The sequence below is a fragment of the Garra rufa genome, chromosome 13 (genome assembly GCF_049309525.1).
Source record: "Garra rufa chromosome 13, GarRuf1.0, whole genome shotgun sequence".
Taxonomy (NCBI): Eukaryota; Metazoa; Chordata; class Actinopteri; order Cypriniformes; family Cyprinidae; genus Garra; species Garra rufa.
Window position 1 is genome coordinate 28,978,200 of NC_133373.1, and position 18,296 is coordinate 28,996,495.

At 35.9% G+C, this 18,296-nt stretch overlaps 1 protein-coding gene across 1 annotated transcript; it reads right to left on the reverse strand.

The window, feature by feature from the left end:
• Positions 1 to 2,859: 2,859 nt before the first annotated feature.
• Positions 2,860 to 18,272, reverse strand: afg1lb (AFG1 like ATPase b). Its single transcript, XM_073852756.1, has 8 exons — positions 18,164 to 18,272; positions 16,178 to 16,485; positions 15,008 to 15,059; positions 14,769 to 14,870; positions 12,702 to 12,829; positions 9,319 to 9,418; positions 3,088 to 3,146; positions 2,860 to 2,967 (listed from the first exon to the last, which is right to left on the reverse strand). Exons 1-8 carry the CDS (start codon positions 18,270 to 18,272, stop codon positions 2,860 to 2,862), a joined length of 966 nt encoding a protein of 321 aa, XP_073708857.1.
• Between the last annotated feature and the right edge of the window lie 24 nt (positions 18,273 to 18,296).

The window sequence follows — 18,296 nt, forward strand, 5'->3', positions numbered from 1 at the left end:
TTTTCTAAATTCAGCTATTATTTTCTCTTGTGGACTATATGTACATGTCTTTTATATGAAATATCTTATTCATGTCAGTACTAAATAAAAAATAGCATGCATTTTGTATGATTCCTCTTATTTTGGTAAAATAATTAACATTCTGCAGATTCTGCAAGGTGTGTGTAAACTTTTGACTTCAACTCTGTTGTGTTTTTAAAACGTATTTGATTAATCACCAAATTAGTGTTGTTCAACTGACAGCCCTAAATTTTGAATAAGATTTTGTAGGCAAATAAACATTACCTCCCTGAAGAGAGATTAAGATACATAGAAGGAGAACAGTCAAGAGCCAGTGAGTGCATTTCAGTGAGTCTGTCACACATTATTAGGCTTGACCAGGCATGAGAAGAGGCACTTGGGCCACCCTAGTTACCCTAAAACTGGGATCCTGGGTTGATCCAAGACCAGATGGCCTAACAAAGAACCTTGAACGTTAGCGGTGCAATGCAGGGCGAGAGGTATTCAGCACTCTTACTAGGCCAGATTAACACAAACCAGAATAGAGGGTGACTTTAAGGACCCCAGGGATTTGACAGAGACGGTCTGAACCAGAGTGACTGTGCTGGGCCACTGACCATAAAAGACCCAGGGGTCAAACTGAGAAAAATCACAACCTGAATGAAGCGTCTAGCAGCTTTTATTTTTAGCACATTCTGCAGAGGGGGGTCCTTCAACTATGAGGAATACTACAATATAATGTGGATTAGAAAGACATTGTATTGCCAGTCATCAAAGCATCCTCTTATTATGTCGCTCTTCAAGATCACAGAGCGAAAAAAACATGCAAAGGATGACTGGTTTGTATTGCCGTTAGCGCTTTAGCGCTCCCCTTACAATTGTGAAGACCTAAAAATTAAAATTTGCTGAAAATGTACTCACCCTCAGGCCATCCAAGATGTAAATGTTTGGTCATCAGAACAGATTTGGATAAATTTAGCATTACATAATCGTGACCCTGGACCACAAAACCAGTGTTAAGTAGCACAGGTATATTTGTAGCAATAGCTAAAAACACATGGTATGGGTCAAAATTATTGATTTTTCTTTTATGCCAAAAATCATTAGGATATTAAGTAAAGATCATGTTCAATTAAGATATTTAATAAATATATCAAAACTTAATTTTTGATTGGTAATATGCATTGCTAAGAACTTCATTTGGACAACTTTAAAGGCAATTTTCTCAATATTTAGATTTTTTTTGCACCCTCACATTCCAGATTCTCAAATATTGGCCAAATATTGTCCTATCCCAACAAACCATACATCAGTGGAAAGCCTTTTTATTCAGCAAATTATGGTTGAATCACTGATGTCACATGGACCATTTTAAAGATATCCTTTTTACCTTTCTGGGCCTTGAACGTTTCAGTTGTGTTGCGGTCTATGCATGGTCAGTTAATTGTTAATGTTAATGTTAATTATTTTACCAAAATAAAAGGGATCGTAGAAAATGCATGTTATTAAACTTGGACAACTTTAAAGGCAATTTTCTCAATATTTAGATTTTTTTGCACCCTCAGATTCTAGATTTTCAAATATTGGCCAAATGTCGTCCTATCCTAACAAACCATAGATCAATGAAAAGCCTTTTTATTCAGCAAATTATGGTTGAATCACTGATGATGTATTGATGATGTATAAATCTCAATTTCCAAAAACTGAGCCTTATGATTTTGTGGTCCAGAGTCACAATTTGCTCACAAATGTATTCTCTGCAGTGAATGGGTGCCATCAGAATTAGAGTCCAAACAGCTGATAAAAACATTACAATAATCCACAAAACTCCAGTCCATCAGGTAACATCTTGTGAAGTTAAAAATTTGTTATTTTTGTAATAAACAAATAATCATTAAGACTTTTTCAACTTCAAAGGAGTCTAATATCCATAATGTAGCTTCCTCCAGTGAATAAGCTGTCGAGTCTGAATCAGGAGAGAAATATGCACAAATCACACATTTACAAGCTAAAACCACTAACTGATATAAAAGGAGAACATGAAGTAAAAGTATTATTACTAGAGGAAGTATTATTACGGATTATGAACTCCTATATTGGCCAAATATTAAGGTTTAAAGTTAACTTAATTATGGATTTGTTTCTGACAAACACAAAGCTTTTCACTTCACAAGTTGTCACTTGATAGACTGGAGTCATGTGGATTACTTGTGGATTATTGTGATGTTTTTACCAGCTGTTGGGACTCTCATTCTGACGGCACCCATTCACTGCAAAAAAGGATCCTTTGGTGAGCAACAGATGTAGTGCTAAATTTCTCCAAATCTCTTCAGATGACAAAACAAACTTATCTACATCTTGAATGACCTGACCGAGAGTAAATTTTCAGCAAATTTTCATTTTGAGTGAACTATTCCTTTAAAGGCATGCTCAATATCTGACTAGAAAACAAATATATATATATATATATATATATATATATATATATATATATATATATTTATATATATATGGGAAGAATATGTTACTTTTCATATATTCACAGCCACAAACGTTAAAACGCTTTGAGCTGAGTGTGTTGGTACCGATCAAATGTGCAAGAATGTGGCCAGCTGTAAAATGCCTGAAAATGATGGTCTGATTATTTATGATGGAAAGCTGTCGCAGGATGATGGTAATTACCCAGACAGCACACAGGATAATGCCAATACCTGCTTAAAATAATACAATTAACTTGCAAAGCAGATCAGAGCATTGCTGGCGTCCACGGCCGGGCGCACTTTGAAATGCAAGCAGCTTCACGCAATGCCGTCTCATTCCAGCCAACCCACGCCAGTCATTAAACGGCCTCCATGTCTGTCACCCTCTCTCTCTGAGTCTGTTGCTCTCATCTCCAGGTATGATCAAAGCTGTCTTTTTTGTGTTTTGTGCGTTTTTGCAAACACATATGGGGTTGTGTATTTTTACCTGTGAACAAAATACATCAAAAACCAGACAGAGCAGAGGAGGAAACATGAAGAGAGAGAGGGAGACGGAGGTAGAATGAAAGGATAAATAAATTAACTGAGAGAATGACTTTGTCTTTACCTTGAGTACGCCAATGAAAGGCACAAAAGCAGCCCTCTGAAGCCCGTTTTTGTACAGTTCTGAGAGAGAGGGAGCACGAGAGGGAGAGATGCTGGTTAGATTCACTCTTTAGCCTCCTCATAATGTCATTTTCCATCTATGATTGGCAAATAAAGTGTCTATTGATGAAGTGAGGGACGGGAGGGGAGGAGGGACAAAAGGGACGAGGAGAGGCAGAAATTGATTTCTGTGGGCCGCGCAGGAGAAAGGCAGTACATGAAATTCATTACATTCCCAAACAATGAGCTCAAGAGAAGAAGTCTCTCTCTTTCCGCACAGACAATAAACCTGCATCATGGTGAATGGAGACTTCAATTAGCCACACGGGCATGATAAACCACACACACACACACAGATGTAAAGAGAACATGACGAGTATATGCTGCTGTCTGTGCTGTAAAAGCTTGTTTAAAGCTGCCGTGGGCAAGAAAATATAAAGGAAACAGAACTGTCATAACAGAGGCATGTTGAGCCATAAACAGTCCAGCGAGACACGTCTGGCCAGTTCTCACCCAAGAAATGAAAGCATGCTATAGGGATCTTACTATGAAGGAACAGATAAAGCCTTTCCATAGGGATCTGGAGGCCACTTACGACAGTCATTCAAGTGATTCATTCTTTTTTTTTTTTCAGTAGCAAAGCAAACTGGGATGTCTCTTACTTACTGAGAGATATTTGAAGGCATCTTATATACTATTTTTTTTCCCCAAACATTGACTTATAATGTTAGTCTACACTGCTTTGCACCAAAAAGTTTTTTTTTTTTTTTTTCATTGCCATTTTCTCCCTCCCTTTTGGCTGCTGTAAATTCAGACTTATGTAAATGGACACTTTACTTTGTAACACAATATGTAAATGTGGGCAGTCAGGTGTTAGGTAAATCTCACAATACCATATCATCACAATATGACTTGCACCTTAACTTTAAAGGGGACTCCACCCTTTTTTTGTGGTATACTGTCTGAATTACATTCACACTGGTGTTTTAGAAGCCAAACAAATTAGAATATAATAATAATAACAATTTTATATTATTGCTATTCCTATGACAGCAATAGCCATATATTGTAAATCAATTGTACAGAAGCGGCAGTAGAGCTTTTATTTTGAAGCAAAACTCCAGCTTCAGTGAAAACAGGCTTACAAAAATGCGTCTCACTACAAATTTGAAGTGCTGTAATAATCTGCCGTGAAAATAAAGCATAACTGGTGGCCGATGTGTTTCCAAACACGCGCACATGCAATAAACGAGTTCACTGCATTCACTGTGAATTGAGCCGTTCTGAGGCACAGAAAACACTGGCTCACGAGCTGTTCGCCTGAACGAAATGCGTGCCTTCGCTTTGAAATGCTCAGCGAAAACAGACTTGATGATTTGGATTGAGCCATATTGTGCTTTCGATTTTAGTTCATTTGACAGATACTGTGCCAAAGCATAATAACCCGAAACACAATTTTAAAGACCTTTTATGTTAGAATAGTTAAAAAAATCGACAGTTTTTGCCTGAAAGTTACCTTTATCGTTTCGTATCGTCATGTGACCATGATAATATCGAGACTATATATTGAGTTTTGCTGTCAATACAATGATATTAATATTTTCGTCAAATCACTACTTAGCAGTCATCAGAAAGTAGCAAAAGTAGTTGAAGTTTCCACATGGTTTAAAGGGATAGTTCACCCAAACATGTTGTCCAATGCCCATGTGTCATTTTGAACCTCTATAAGATATTGAGAATAATGTCCAAGCTGCTTTTATCCTTTGACAGCTTTTCATTGAACGGAAATCAACATCTTAGATGTTTGATAACTACCTTTGTGATGAATGAAATAATGAATTTTAATTTTTGGGTGAATTCTTCTTCAAGCTACACCGAAAAGCACATAGGAAATGGTTTACCGAAGAACTAAAGGTTTAAAGTTCAGATGGATGCAGTCGTCATTGTATTTCAGGCCTAAATAACACTCCTCAGATTAGTTTCCCTACTTATCAGCCATCAGAAAGTAGCAAAAGTTCAGAACAAGATGATTTTGCAACTTACTTTTATTGAAAATGTTAGAGTATAATACATTTTTAAATTGCTATCTTAAGCCTTACTGGAGAATTTTTTTTATATATATATATTGGCCTTGAAATAAAAAAGGACCACTGCTTTGAAGGGATAGTTCACCTATAAATAAAAATTCTGTCATTAATTACTCACCCTCATGTCATTACAAACCCGTAAGACCTTTGTTCATCTTCGGAACACAAATTAAGGTATTTTTGATGAAATCCAAGAGCTTTCTGACCCTGCATAGACAGCAATGTACTCTCGTGAGCCAAAGACTGACACAGAAGAGAAGAAATTGTTAAAAAAAGTGCACAAAAGTGTTTTCATAGCTCTTGGATTTCATCAAAAGTATCTTAATTTACAGATTTGGAACGACATGAGGGTGAGTAATTAATGACAGAATTTTTATTTTTGGGTGAACTATCCCTTTAAGATAAAATAGCAGTGAGTCTATTTTCAGACATTTTAAACATCATTAAATTACTTCTAATTAAATATATTTTATTCCCAATCATCCATTGTAGGTCTTCTCAAAATGTATACATTTATATTTTTAAAAATCAAAAGAAAAAACTGACATACACATCCAGATTCTTCTGAATGAATTCTACACTCAGTTTAATCATATTATCCCGGTGCATAACTAAAGTGTCATTTAAAGATTTAGGAAGTGAAGTGCACCCTCTTCCACATTTGCCCATCTATTTCCCTCGCTTTACCTGAAGAAACGGTTTTGGGTGATGACAAACATCCAAGTTCAAACACGCGAGCCTCTTTAGCGGCTCTTCAACTCAGCATCTTTATATCAATAAACGAGCAATCTCTTTCGGTGCCATCTCTCTCCCTCCCATCTTTCATGTGTACCCGTCTATCCATTAGTCACCTAATTAAAATGGAATAAGATGGCTATTAAGTTTTAGCGTAGGCTTTGTTCTCAGTGGCTGGTTAATGTTAGGAGAGGGTTTCTTTATGTAACTGCCGCTCACCGTTTTGTACTCGGCACACAAGGCCACTTCATACAACGAGACATTAGCAGCGCTCCAAGACAGAGACGGAGAAGAGAAAGGCAGAAGGAGTGTCTTATCTCTACCCTTATCACTCTCCCTCTCCAGTTTAATGTAACATCACAGCAATCGCAAAAAAACGCTGTCTGTTGAATCAACAATGAGGCAGAGGGAGAAAAGAGTGGGAACGGTCGAGAGAGATAAAAGACTAACTGCTCACGTTCAAGCGGGTATCAAATAAAGTTGCCTCGTTTTATGATGAACGCCGTATAGACGAGAAATCTTTGATGGCGGCGAGGTTGAAGTTTCCACATGGTTTAAAGGGATAGTAGCCCACGTGTCATTTTGAACCTCTATGAGATATTTAGAAGAATGTCCAAGCTGCTTTTATCTATTGACGGCTTTTCATTGAACGGAAATCAACAGCTTAGATGTTTGATAACTGCCTTTGTGATGAATAAATAATCTTTGGGTGAATTCTTCTTCAAGCTACACCGAAAAGCACATAGGAAACGGTTTACTGAAGAACTAAGCGTTTATAGTTCAGATGGATGCAGTCGTCATTGTATTTCAGGCCTAAATAACACTCCTCAGATTAGTTTCGTGTAATCCACCACCGAAAGGCAGCCAATGGCAGGTGACTGAGTGCATGCAAGAAAGGAAGAGAGCAATAAAAAGCAGAAAAGGAGTGAGAGACTTTACGCAGATTATCAATAGACCTCAAACATCATGGCATCAAAATACAGCGATTACCAAAGAGTGACTTAAAGGGGAGGTGAACTTTAGAAAAGAGTGAAAAAGACGAAATAAGATCCCGACACACGAGATGGTGCAGAACTGGATTAGAACACGAGACGGAAGTGTAGTTTAGGAACATGTTTTACTTTCAGGCCACACAAAAGCCTGAGGAGAATGAGAAAGGTACGGTGGTCTATTGTTGGGAAGTTGGTAGCGAACAATACAAGGTGAAAAAGTACAAGAGTCATGTGTGCTGTGTAGGTGACAGGTCAGTATCAGAAAACACACACTTAACCTTGGAAAATCAATGGAGGAAATGAAAGGAATAAACTGCTTTTTTGTCCGATTTGTTTTTGTTTTTGTCAAATCTACATCATGTTCAGCAGTGGCAGCTCTTAAAGTAATAGCAGCCAAATAAGCTAATAATCCAGCTGCTATGATGTTTATTAATCGAAGAACAAAAGAAAAAAAAGGAGGAAATCAATAACTTTTGTAGCTTTAAGGATTCATCTTATATTTAATTTAGTATTCAGTGTTTGATCACATTCTTGATAACAATTTCTGTATATTTCCTAGTTGCTGAAGGGCACAGGTAAACAATGGGTTTATGTGAAGATCGTTTTAAATTCACTCAAATTTAAAATTGTTATTTTTTAAGTCTAATAAATGTTCAAATTGATAGCTCTCAATTATACAGTAATGGCTATAGTCAATGGTTAAATATTAGGAAAAAACTATTTCCTAGAGACATCAGTAATATTGGTATCAGTGATAATCACCTTTAGTCATAAAAAATATGTATAGTCTTTATGTTGTTTCTACATAAATTTGAAGATTGAATGTGAAATTTTTGCAATATAGAAGTATATTTAAAATACTGTTAGGCAGTGTTGTGGGTAACGAATTACAAGTAACACAAGTTACGTAATAATATTATTTTTTCCAAGTAACTAGTAAAGTAATGCATTACTTTTTAATTGACAAGAAAAAGTTACTTTTTCAAATAAATAACGCCAGTTACTTTTTCCCCCCATTTATTGATTAAAAGCTCTCCTGTCCCCATGTTGAGAAAAATTGTGAGTAAGATGTTACTTTAGTTCTATAATAAATGTGAACATGCATTAATTCATCTCACTCACTAAAAAAAAAAAACAGATACAGTATTCCTCGAAATGAATAAAAACAGTGAAATTCAGCGCAAACCTGCAATAATTAAATATGTTAAATAAACATTTGCTTTCCTTTTTTTCTCTTCTGCGGTCTACTGTACAGAACGCAAAAGTAACGTAACTAATTACGGTTACTTTTTTAGGGAGTAACTCAATATTATTGTAATGCATTACTGTTAAAAGTAACTTTCCCCAACACCGCTGTTAGGTGGGAATTATTCCCAATTGATTTAAGAATAAAAAAGTGTGATTATTTCGGGGTTTTTTTTGGATTACCAGCACTAATATTTTTTACACTACAGTTTAAAAGTTTGGGATCTCTAAGATTTGTTTAATGTTTTTGAAAGAAGTCTCTTTCAAACAGTACATTTGACCAAAATACATTAAAATGGTAATATTATGAAATATTATTACAGTGTAAAAGAACTCTTTTTTATGTAATTTGTTCCTGTGATGGCAAAACTGAATTTTTAGCAGCCATTACTACAGTCTTTATTGTCATAAGATCCTTCAGAAATCATTTGGAGCTTCCTAGAATCGTTTCAGTATTCTTCAGGATTTTTTTTGTAACAATGTAAAAGTATGCACTATCACTCTTAATCAATTTAATGCATCCTTGCTGAATAAAAGTATTGCTTTCTTAAAAAAAAGTAGTGTATTCCTAAAAAAAACCTCACCAAGGCACTTGAAAATATAGTGCAAAATAAAAAGCTTTTATTGTCAAATGGCTTTACAATAAAAACAACTCACAAGTACACGCATTGAGTGCAAGTTGTTTTCAGTGTAAAGCCATGTGAGAATAAAGGCGTTTTTTATTTTTCACTATATTTTCGAGTACATTTTTGACGAATTAGGAAATCCTGCATCCAAAGAGCACCGATTTATGGACTTTATACCCCAGTATATTTTTTAGATTTTTGATGTAAAAAGTAGTGTATATTTAATATATAATTTTTTTTTCCAAATGTCACAGCTAAACAAGTGCACCTAGAAATAATGTAATTAGTAAAATAGAAAGAATTCTATTTTACATTTTAAAATGTGGATTTAATTAAAAAAAATCATTAATTAATAGTTATTAATAATAAAATTAATAATAGTTATTATATTAATAATTCATTTAAATTTCAATTTTTTTCAGTTTATTTCCAGGGTTAAATCATATTTTAAGATCGATGGACCTGCATTTGAACACATGGCTTTAACATTACCCAGACATCTCCCTACCTTCAGGTGGTCGATTTGAGGTTGCCACAACCACGACCCCACACTTGAACAAGCCCTCAAATAACTGCTTCAGAATCATAGCGTCGGCTACATCCACCACCTGAGAAAAAAAAAAAAAAACATTTATTAGGGCCACACGTAAGCAATTTGAGCATACCATCAGTTAAGTTCACAGGAATAAATGAAATTCAACTGCATTTTATGGCTCAGAATTCTAGAAACAGCCAAACTCTAATAAGACAAATGAATGTGTATTTATATAGTAATTAGGGTTTAATTTTGTGTTGCTTTAACTTTTAGCTTCAGTTGGTTCCATTCTGTCCTCTAGGCAGGATCGTTGGACACTATAGGAGTAGGCACAGGTGTGTGAGCTGAAGATGAGCGAGGCGCAACTCTCTCCCCTTTGCCCTTGCTCTGCCTTGAGCTAATTACCACAATTGTGCGCATGCATGTGCACTTGTGCATGCGTGTACATGCGAATGAATGAGCGAAAACCAGGTGTCGTTACATTTTAAAACCTAAGCCTCGGCCAAGGTCCTTTGACATCACCCTCCCCGACGCGCTAGCGCACAGACGCAGGACAGACACAAAGCCACTCCACCTGACTGTAAAATGGCCACGCAGAGCCGCGGCTTTCTGCTAGAGACAAGGACAAGTGGCCAAAGCACTGAAAAAGGTAAATAATTGAATACATAAATAAATAAATAAATAAACAAACCGCGTTTCGAGGTAAAATCAGTGGCACAATGACAGCCAGATGGCCACACAGAGACAAATACATATACACACACCGAGACACACACACACAGATGCGCTCCCATTGTGCTCTTGAGGGCCTGGCATGGCTGTCCCTGAATCTCAGAAGCGAGAGGATGAGTGGTTCTTTCATTATTATCATTTTCATCATCATCATTCATTATTATCATTTAAACGTTGCCTTTTTCACAGCAGCGAGCTGTTGCCTCACACACATCTGCAGCAACGCTGGGGCTGCTGACCCTCCCCTGACAAAAGGAGCCCTTTAGTCAATAACACACAATGAGATCGACCATGGTCCGCTCTCATCTTCTCCCACGTTTCTGCTACTTTTTCAGGGTTGAAATGCATTTAGTCAAAATGCATTTAGAGTCGGGTTAATACTTTATTTGCGTTTGCATATCTGGCAACGAGGAGGCAAATTTGGGGCCCGGGATGTTTTTGTCATGTAGAAGATCTGCTCATTCACCAAGCTCTACTATTCTTAGAAGGACACACTTATGACTGCCATACCCCCAGCATATGTTGTTTTTCTTATATTGAAGTGTTTCCCTTTTTTGCATATTAAACCTTCGGCCCCATCAAACCCAATTAGCGTCTTCTATAGCGGCCTTACGTGCGGCAAGGTGGAGGGTGTGCGTGTGTGTGTTGTCGGAAGGGTGGTTGCTTACAAAGACGAGGTGCTACGGCATAAATTGGATCACATTTCCTTTAACCGTCCTCTTCTATTCTTCATTTCAAAGGAGTCATTTAATTATGACCTTTTCATCCGTCCTGTATTTGTTTTTTGTTTGTCGCACAGGCACCGCGACACTCATGTGCGAGTGTATGTACACACACGCACACACTTTCAGTCTCGGGGTATTGATTGCCAGGTTGAGTGCAAGAAAGCCCTGTGTGTGGCGTTGTTGTGGACGACAGCGAAAACAACGGCACGGATATTCAAATGAGCATCCAATTACGCCAGCAAAGAGTCACTTTTGTGTGGCGCACACGGGTGCCAAATTGCACTCTTTTGATCTTAAACCTTTACTTACACAACTCTGTCGATGAGTAATTTCACCCGGCGACTGACAGGGCCCTGAGACAATGCCTCAAGCGGTTTCTGCTCGCTCTTCCTCTTTCTATATCTCTCTTGGTCCTTCTCTCAATACCTTGCATTCATTAAGGGAGTGGAGAGGGACAAAAGGGGAAGGCTACAAATTACTGATAATGATGCCGGACTAATGAAGAGAATGGAGAAATTTCATTAGCATTTAAGAGGCATGGATGCATGCGACCCGCCATAGTCGCTCTCCATTACCCCTCACTCAAGGAAGCAAGAGGGGCCGACTGAAACTCGATGCCTCATTTGCATGCTTAAGTGCCAGTGGCTCCTGATTGGTAAGGGGCTGTCAGCTCCTCATTTATGCATCATAAACAAAATCTGTGTGCTTTCCGTATTGCCGCCTGCGACGACTGCCGAGCGCATCGAAGGTGAGCTTTCAGGCAATAATGAGAGCCCGATCTAAATAAATATATGAAAGTGATCAGGTCTGAGGTAAACATTTCAATTTTAAAGCTGTTAATATAAGAGCAGCTCTTCATTCTTGAGCACCACGACTCTTGATCAGAAATTAAGTCTACACAGGTTAGTTGAATACGGCGTGTAATATTATTATGATAACAGGAGAAACATAAACCAGAGATTCTGTAAGGATTACTGATTGACAAATAGGCTGATTTCTGGGTTTAAAACTGTAAAAATGTATCTGACGTTTTAATTTATTCATCTTTATGGGATTGTAAGGAATACAGACTTCTGTTTAATCCTAGCTTTTTTCTCATCTCGATTATCTGTGGCCTCAGCATGCTTTTTCAGTTTTGTGTGACAGTATCTGACTCCACTAGATGGCTCCAAAATGAACAAGCCTTATATCTATGAGCCATTCCACACTCTGGTTAGATGAAGTGAATCATTATAAATATACAGTCAAACCAAAAATTCATTATATTTTAAATTTTTTTTTTACCAGTTCACCACTGTGACATATTATATCCCAAAAATTCTTCATACAGTGGACTACCAGTAAAATTGATAAAAATTTGGGACCTGACCATTTAGACACTTTAGACACTTTGACCTGACCATTTTTGTCTTAAGTGTTTTCTTTAATTGCTAATGCAACCTTTTTACACCCCAGACTGAACAAAATTAAACTTTGCTTGGTAATTGGTCAAAGTATTGATAGTTGTGTAAATATTGTCATACTAACACTTGTCTGAATTTTTGTTTGATTGTAATCCATTACATACCTTTCTATAAAAGTTATCAGACATTATTAAGATGAATTTGTTTTGACACAGTTTAACTCTTGTTGTATTTTATTACCATTTTCCAAACTATAGTGAATAAACTGTGATAATGTGAGAAATGTTGAAGGTGTATGGATATAATATGAATTTAGGTTTGACTGTACCATCAGCATGCTGATTTTTACTTTACAATATTATATTTGGGATTTCTGCAACATTGTTTCCGTCACTCATGCACGAACACAGAAAATATGCATTAAATTGCAGCTTAGAAATTTTTCAACAAATTTACAAACTCTTCACCCTCCCAATTTCCCTACTCCTGCCCTCACCTGAAACTCATCAAAGCATAGGAGACAGGTTTCCTCTGCGATCTCCATGGCAACTGGAAAGATGGGGTCATACATTGTCATTTTACCAATCCGTCGCTTTGGCAGGCTCTGTTTCAGTTTGTGGATCCCTGAATGCAATGCACAAATTAAAGTCAATACAAATAAGTGCAAATGCTCTCAAAACTTAGACAAAAACTAATTTTGATCTCAGAGGCATCTGTTCTACATGATGCTGTTATTTTCCTCAATTGTTATTCATGTGTGATAAAAAGAATAACTGTTTGATACTTGTGCAAATACAAAACAGTACAACTTTATATTGATTAATATGTAATGAGGTACAGTTAAAGTAAAAAGTTTACATACACCATGCAGAATCTGCAAAATGTTAATTATTTGACCAAAATAAGAGGGATCATAGAAAATGCATGTTATTTTTTATTTAGTACTGACTGAATAAGATAAAAGACATTTACATATAGTCCACAAGAAATAATAATTCCTTTTCAAAAGTTTACATACACTTGATTCTTAATACTGTGTTGTTACCTGAATGATCCACAGCTGTGTTTTTTTGTAGTGATAGTTGTTTATGAGTCCCTTGTATGTCCTTAACAGTTAAACTGCCCGCTGTTCTTCAGAAAAAATCTTCGGGTCCCACAAATTCTTGTTTTTTCAGCAGTTTTGTGTATTTGAACTCTTTCCAACAATGACTGTCTGATTTTGAGATCCATCTTTTCACACTGAGAACAACTGAGGGACTCATATGCAACTATTACAGAAGGTTTAAACGCTCACTGATGCTCCAGAAGGAAAAACTATGTAAAACTTTTTTGAAAATCAGGGTAAATTTAACTTAGTTTGTCTTCTGGGTAACATGTAAGTGTCTTCTGTAGCTTCTGAAGGGCAGTACTAAATAAATAAATAAATAAAAAAACACAATAATTGGATAAAATAAGAAAAATGTACACATCTTCATTCTGTTCAAAAGTTTACACCCCTGGCTGTTAATGCATCGTTTTTCCTTCTGGAGCATCAGTGAGCATTTGAACCTTCTGTAATAGTTGCATATGAGTCCCTCAGTTGTCCTTAGAGTGAAAAGATGGATCTCAAAATCACACAGAAATTGTTGGAAGGGGATCAAATATACAAAAATGCTGAAAACCCAAAGAATTTGTGGGACCTGAAGGATTTTTCTGAAGAACTGCGGGCAGTTTAACTGTTCAGGACAAACAAGGGACTCATGAACAACTATCACCAAACAAAAAAACACAGCTGTGGATCATTTAGGTAACAACACAGTATAAAGAATCAAGGGGATGTAAACTTTTGAACGGGGTCATTTTTATAAATTCAACTATTATTTTCTCTTGAACTATATGTAAACATCTTTTATGTTAAATATCTTATTCAGGTCAGTACTAAATAAAAAATAGCATGCATTTTGTATGATTCCTCTTATTTTGGTAAAATAATTAACATTTTGCAAATTCTACAAGGTGTATGTAAACTTTTGACTTCATCTGTAAATATACAATACTGTTCAAAAGTTTAGGGTTCATGGTTTTTAAATATTTTTATTAAAAAAAAAAAACATCAATTCAATTGATCAAATGTGAAAGATATTTATATTTTTACAAAAAGATTTCTATTTCAAATAAATGTTGTACTTTTAAACTTTCCATTCAACAAATATTCTTGTCTATTTAAAAAATAAGAAATGTTCCTAATTATCAAATCAGCATATTACAATAATTTCTGAAGGATCATATGACACTAAAGACTAAGACTCCAGTGAAGGCTGCTGAAAATTCTGCTTTGCCATCACATGAATAAATTACATTTTAGCATGTATTGAAATAAAAACTTATTTTAAATTGCGATAATATTTCACAATATAAATCCAGTCTAGTTGGACCAGAACAAAAAGTCAAATTCAATTCAAAATTTAAAAAAAAATGTAAAAATCTTATGAAAACCACCCTTTTGAATGGTAGTGTATATAATCTTTTATGATATATCCACAATTATTTGAAAACTGGTCACCTTGGTTTAGTCAGAACTTACTTCTATGTACATCTAACATGAATGCATTGAAATGAACCCTCTTTTTTCTTCTGTTTTGCACAAATGAGTAAAAAAGATCCATCAGCATTGTTTTCCCAGTCCCTGTTGATTACAAAACAGAAAACAGAATAAGCATTAATTGGCCTCTCCAATGTAAAGCCCATTCAAATCCCTCCAAACTCAATATATGCATGTTTAAAATGACTGATCATTTAGTTAAAAAATGAACTCAAGCTTACCAACATCACCATGTATATAGTAACCATGAGGAGGATGTGGCTTTGGTGACTTCTGTAAAACAAAAACAAATGTAATCAACTTCTTCAAAGTTCAAATCAAAAAAGGTTTGCTTTTGTCACCAACTAAGAAAGAAAATACATTTTCAAGAAATGATTAAGAGTTCCCTTTGACTTAAAATTGTCAAACAATGTCAGCAATGCATTCAACTTTTAGAGTACAAGGGATTTGATGAGCCAGAACTGTCAGTTCAGAACTGTCTGTAGCTCCAGACAATTGATTATTCAGAAAAGACAGAGAGCCGACATCCTCATCCCCGTATTCACCTCATCCTCCCTGATTTTTTTCGGTGGGGCGAATGCTGTTTGAGCAGTGAGGCGCAGCGTTCTTGGATGACAGCGTGTGACTTCTCACTGACTTCCAGAACTCTCTGTAGCTCGTTATTGTGGCTGGTGGCAGTGGTCCAGTCACGGCAGAGTGGACAAACACAGTAAAGAGACTGAGAGAGAGCGGACACAGGCCCTGTCAGGGACGGGTCCACAAGGTGGAGTCATGCTCTACACTTTGACAGGACGCAGCCAAGGGGAAAAAGTTCACATGCCAACACTCTTAGGTAGCAAGGTTCTGTTTTCTACTCTGTTTCACAAATTAACTGTTGTTTGCTTTGGTAATGCTTTAGATAAACAACTTTGTGATTATAATTCATTTTTCAGAACTAATATTTTTTCTTAATATAAAAAGTGATTAAATTTAATTTTGTTCATCCCTTGCACTGTTTAATTCACCCTATGGACAGTTTTGCCCTAAATAATCAGCACAAGAGCACATGTTTATGTTTATTTCCCCATGTTAAAAGTGGAGCTGGGAATCTCTTTCCCAGACAATGGCGACCCCTCATTACTGAGGCGAGGGGATAGGTGGGGTGTCCTGACTCAGTAGGGGGCTGTGCTGTGATCCAGCAAGTGCTTGGTCTGGTCTTTCCTCCCACTCTCCACCCCCACAAACACAAACAGGCTGAAGCTGCTTTGACCTACAAATAACAGTCCCACAGCAAATTAGGCAATGGCACAGTGCAAGGGCTGGGGTCTGACTGAAGGTTGGACTGCTAAGCTTTTCCTTCACTGTAAACATTCACTGAATGCACTGCTCGATTAGGCACATACAAACCATACCTCCTGTGTTTCATTAACGTCTTTGTCTTCTTTTGCATTTGACATATTTTCTTCAGGACTGCAGAGGTTTGCTCCACTCTTATTATTTTCTAGTTCTGTGGTTTGTTGACTATGTAAACAGTCTGTAGGTTGAGGAAGAAGTATTGGTATGTTGGTATAGTTTGTCATCTCTCTGTTTAACTGTTCTAATTGAAAAAGCGCAGCTCTCTGTTGAGTGTCCTCTCGCAGTGAACCTGAGCGGACAAGGCTGTCATAGTGGCTGATGAGTCTGCCATGAGCAGCCCAAGGTGCTGATATAGATGTATGTCCTGCAAAAAAATGTTGAACACCGTTCAGAAACAAAAATATGTTGTTAAACAGCTATTTGACATCTATTTAGCAAAAAGTGCTTATATCACATAATACTTAATAATACTTCCTTAATAATTCACACTAAGACTTTGTGAGGATGTATCTGATGAATGCGGAATAGATCTACAAAACAGATATTGTGTATGACAACTTTTTTCTTGATTTTGAACAAATGTACAGTATATGGTAACGATTAATTTTAGTATTTACATTTTTGAGTGAACTGTATGTTTTAATTGCAAAACACACAAGTGCCCATATCTTAAAATATAATTAATATAAATGACAATGAAAAAAGGCTTCATCAAAAAAAAGCTGTACTGCCTACTGCATAATTTACAGCTTTAAAAGAAGAGACATTTAAACTTAAAAAGAATTAAAAGTTCTTAAAAAATACTTATATAGCACAATAAAAAGTTAACAATGTGTTCGACAGCTTAGTTTTAAAATAATATAATAACTCCTTATAGATTTTTACTATTTAAAATAAATAACTGTTTTCTATTTGAATATATATATATTTTTTTAAATGTAATTTATTCCTGTGATTTCAAAGCTGGTCTTTTAGCATCATTACTCCAGTCCAGGCTTCTTTGATGAATGGAAAGTTCAAAAGAACACCATTTATTGGAAATAGAAATATTTTGTAACATTATAAATGTCTTTATCATCGCTTTTGATCAATTTAAACCATCCTTCCTAAATAAAACTTTTAATTTGTATAATTTATATAATTATACTGACTCTAAGCGGTTGAATGGTAATGTTACAAAAGCTTTTTATTTCAGGAAAATACTGATCTTTGGATCTTTCTATTCATCACAGAATCCTGAAAAAAAAAATATTGTTTTAAATATTGATAATAATAATAATAATAATAATAATAATAATAATAATAAATGTTTCTTGAACAGCAAATCAGCATATTAGAGTGATTTCTGAAGGATCATGTGACACTGAAGGCTTGAGTAATGATGCTGAAAATTTTGATCACAGCAGTAAATTACATTTTAAAATATTTTCAAATAGAAAGCAGCTATTTTAAATAGTAAAACTATTTCACAATATTACTGATCTTGCTGTATGTTGGATCAAATAAATGCTGGCTTGGTGAGCACAAAAGACTTATTTTTTAAAAACATCAAAAATTTTACTGTCCAAAAACTTTTGACTTGTAGTGTATGTGTGTACCTGGTATTCCCTTAATTATGATGACCAAATGTCCCCACAAGTATGGTAATACCAGTAAATTTTGACCTTGTGGGGACATTTTTAGGTCCCCAAGAAGAAACAAATTTATAAATCCGAGTATGAAGTGTTTTGAAAATCAAAAATAGCAGAAAGTTTTGTGAAAGGGATAGGTTTGGGAAAGTTGAGGGGAAGTTTAGGGTAAAGCGATAAAGGGATACAGTTTGTACATTTAAAAAAAAATACGTCTATGGAATGTCCCCACAAAAATGGAAACCAGTTACTTATGTCTGTGTGTCTGTGTGTGTGTGTGTGTGTGTGTGTGTGTGTGTGTGTGTGTGTGTGTGTGTGTGAAGATGGATATACAGAATTATGACGTAAATTATTTCCCGCCGTTATCACGTGTTATCAGCACTGACCACATGACAGGAGAATATTCATGCTCACCTCTAACTGCCTTGAACAACTCACACCAAACTCCTTTCGACAAACTTGTCTTTTTGAATTTAATTCTTAGAAAACATCTCGTTGTCCACCGCAACGCGTATGCCGCCATGTTGATTCAAAACCTAATAACTTT

Bases quoted from the DNA above. Each gene is read 5' to 3' on its own strand.
- afg1lb (XM_073852756.1), bottom strand. From the start codon at position 18,272: ATGGCGGCATACGCGTTGCGGTGGACAACGAGATGTTTTCTAAGAATT. The intron at 14,871-15,007 runs GTAAGCTTGAGT...TGTAATCAACAG, and splicing joins CTATATACATGGTGATGTTG to GGACTGGGAAAACAATGCTG. The intron at 2,968-3,087 runs GTAAAGACAAAG...TTTTGTTCACAG, and splicing joins CTTTCATTGGCGTACTCAAG to GTAAAAATACACAACCCCAT.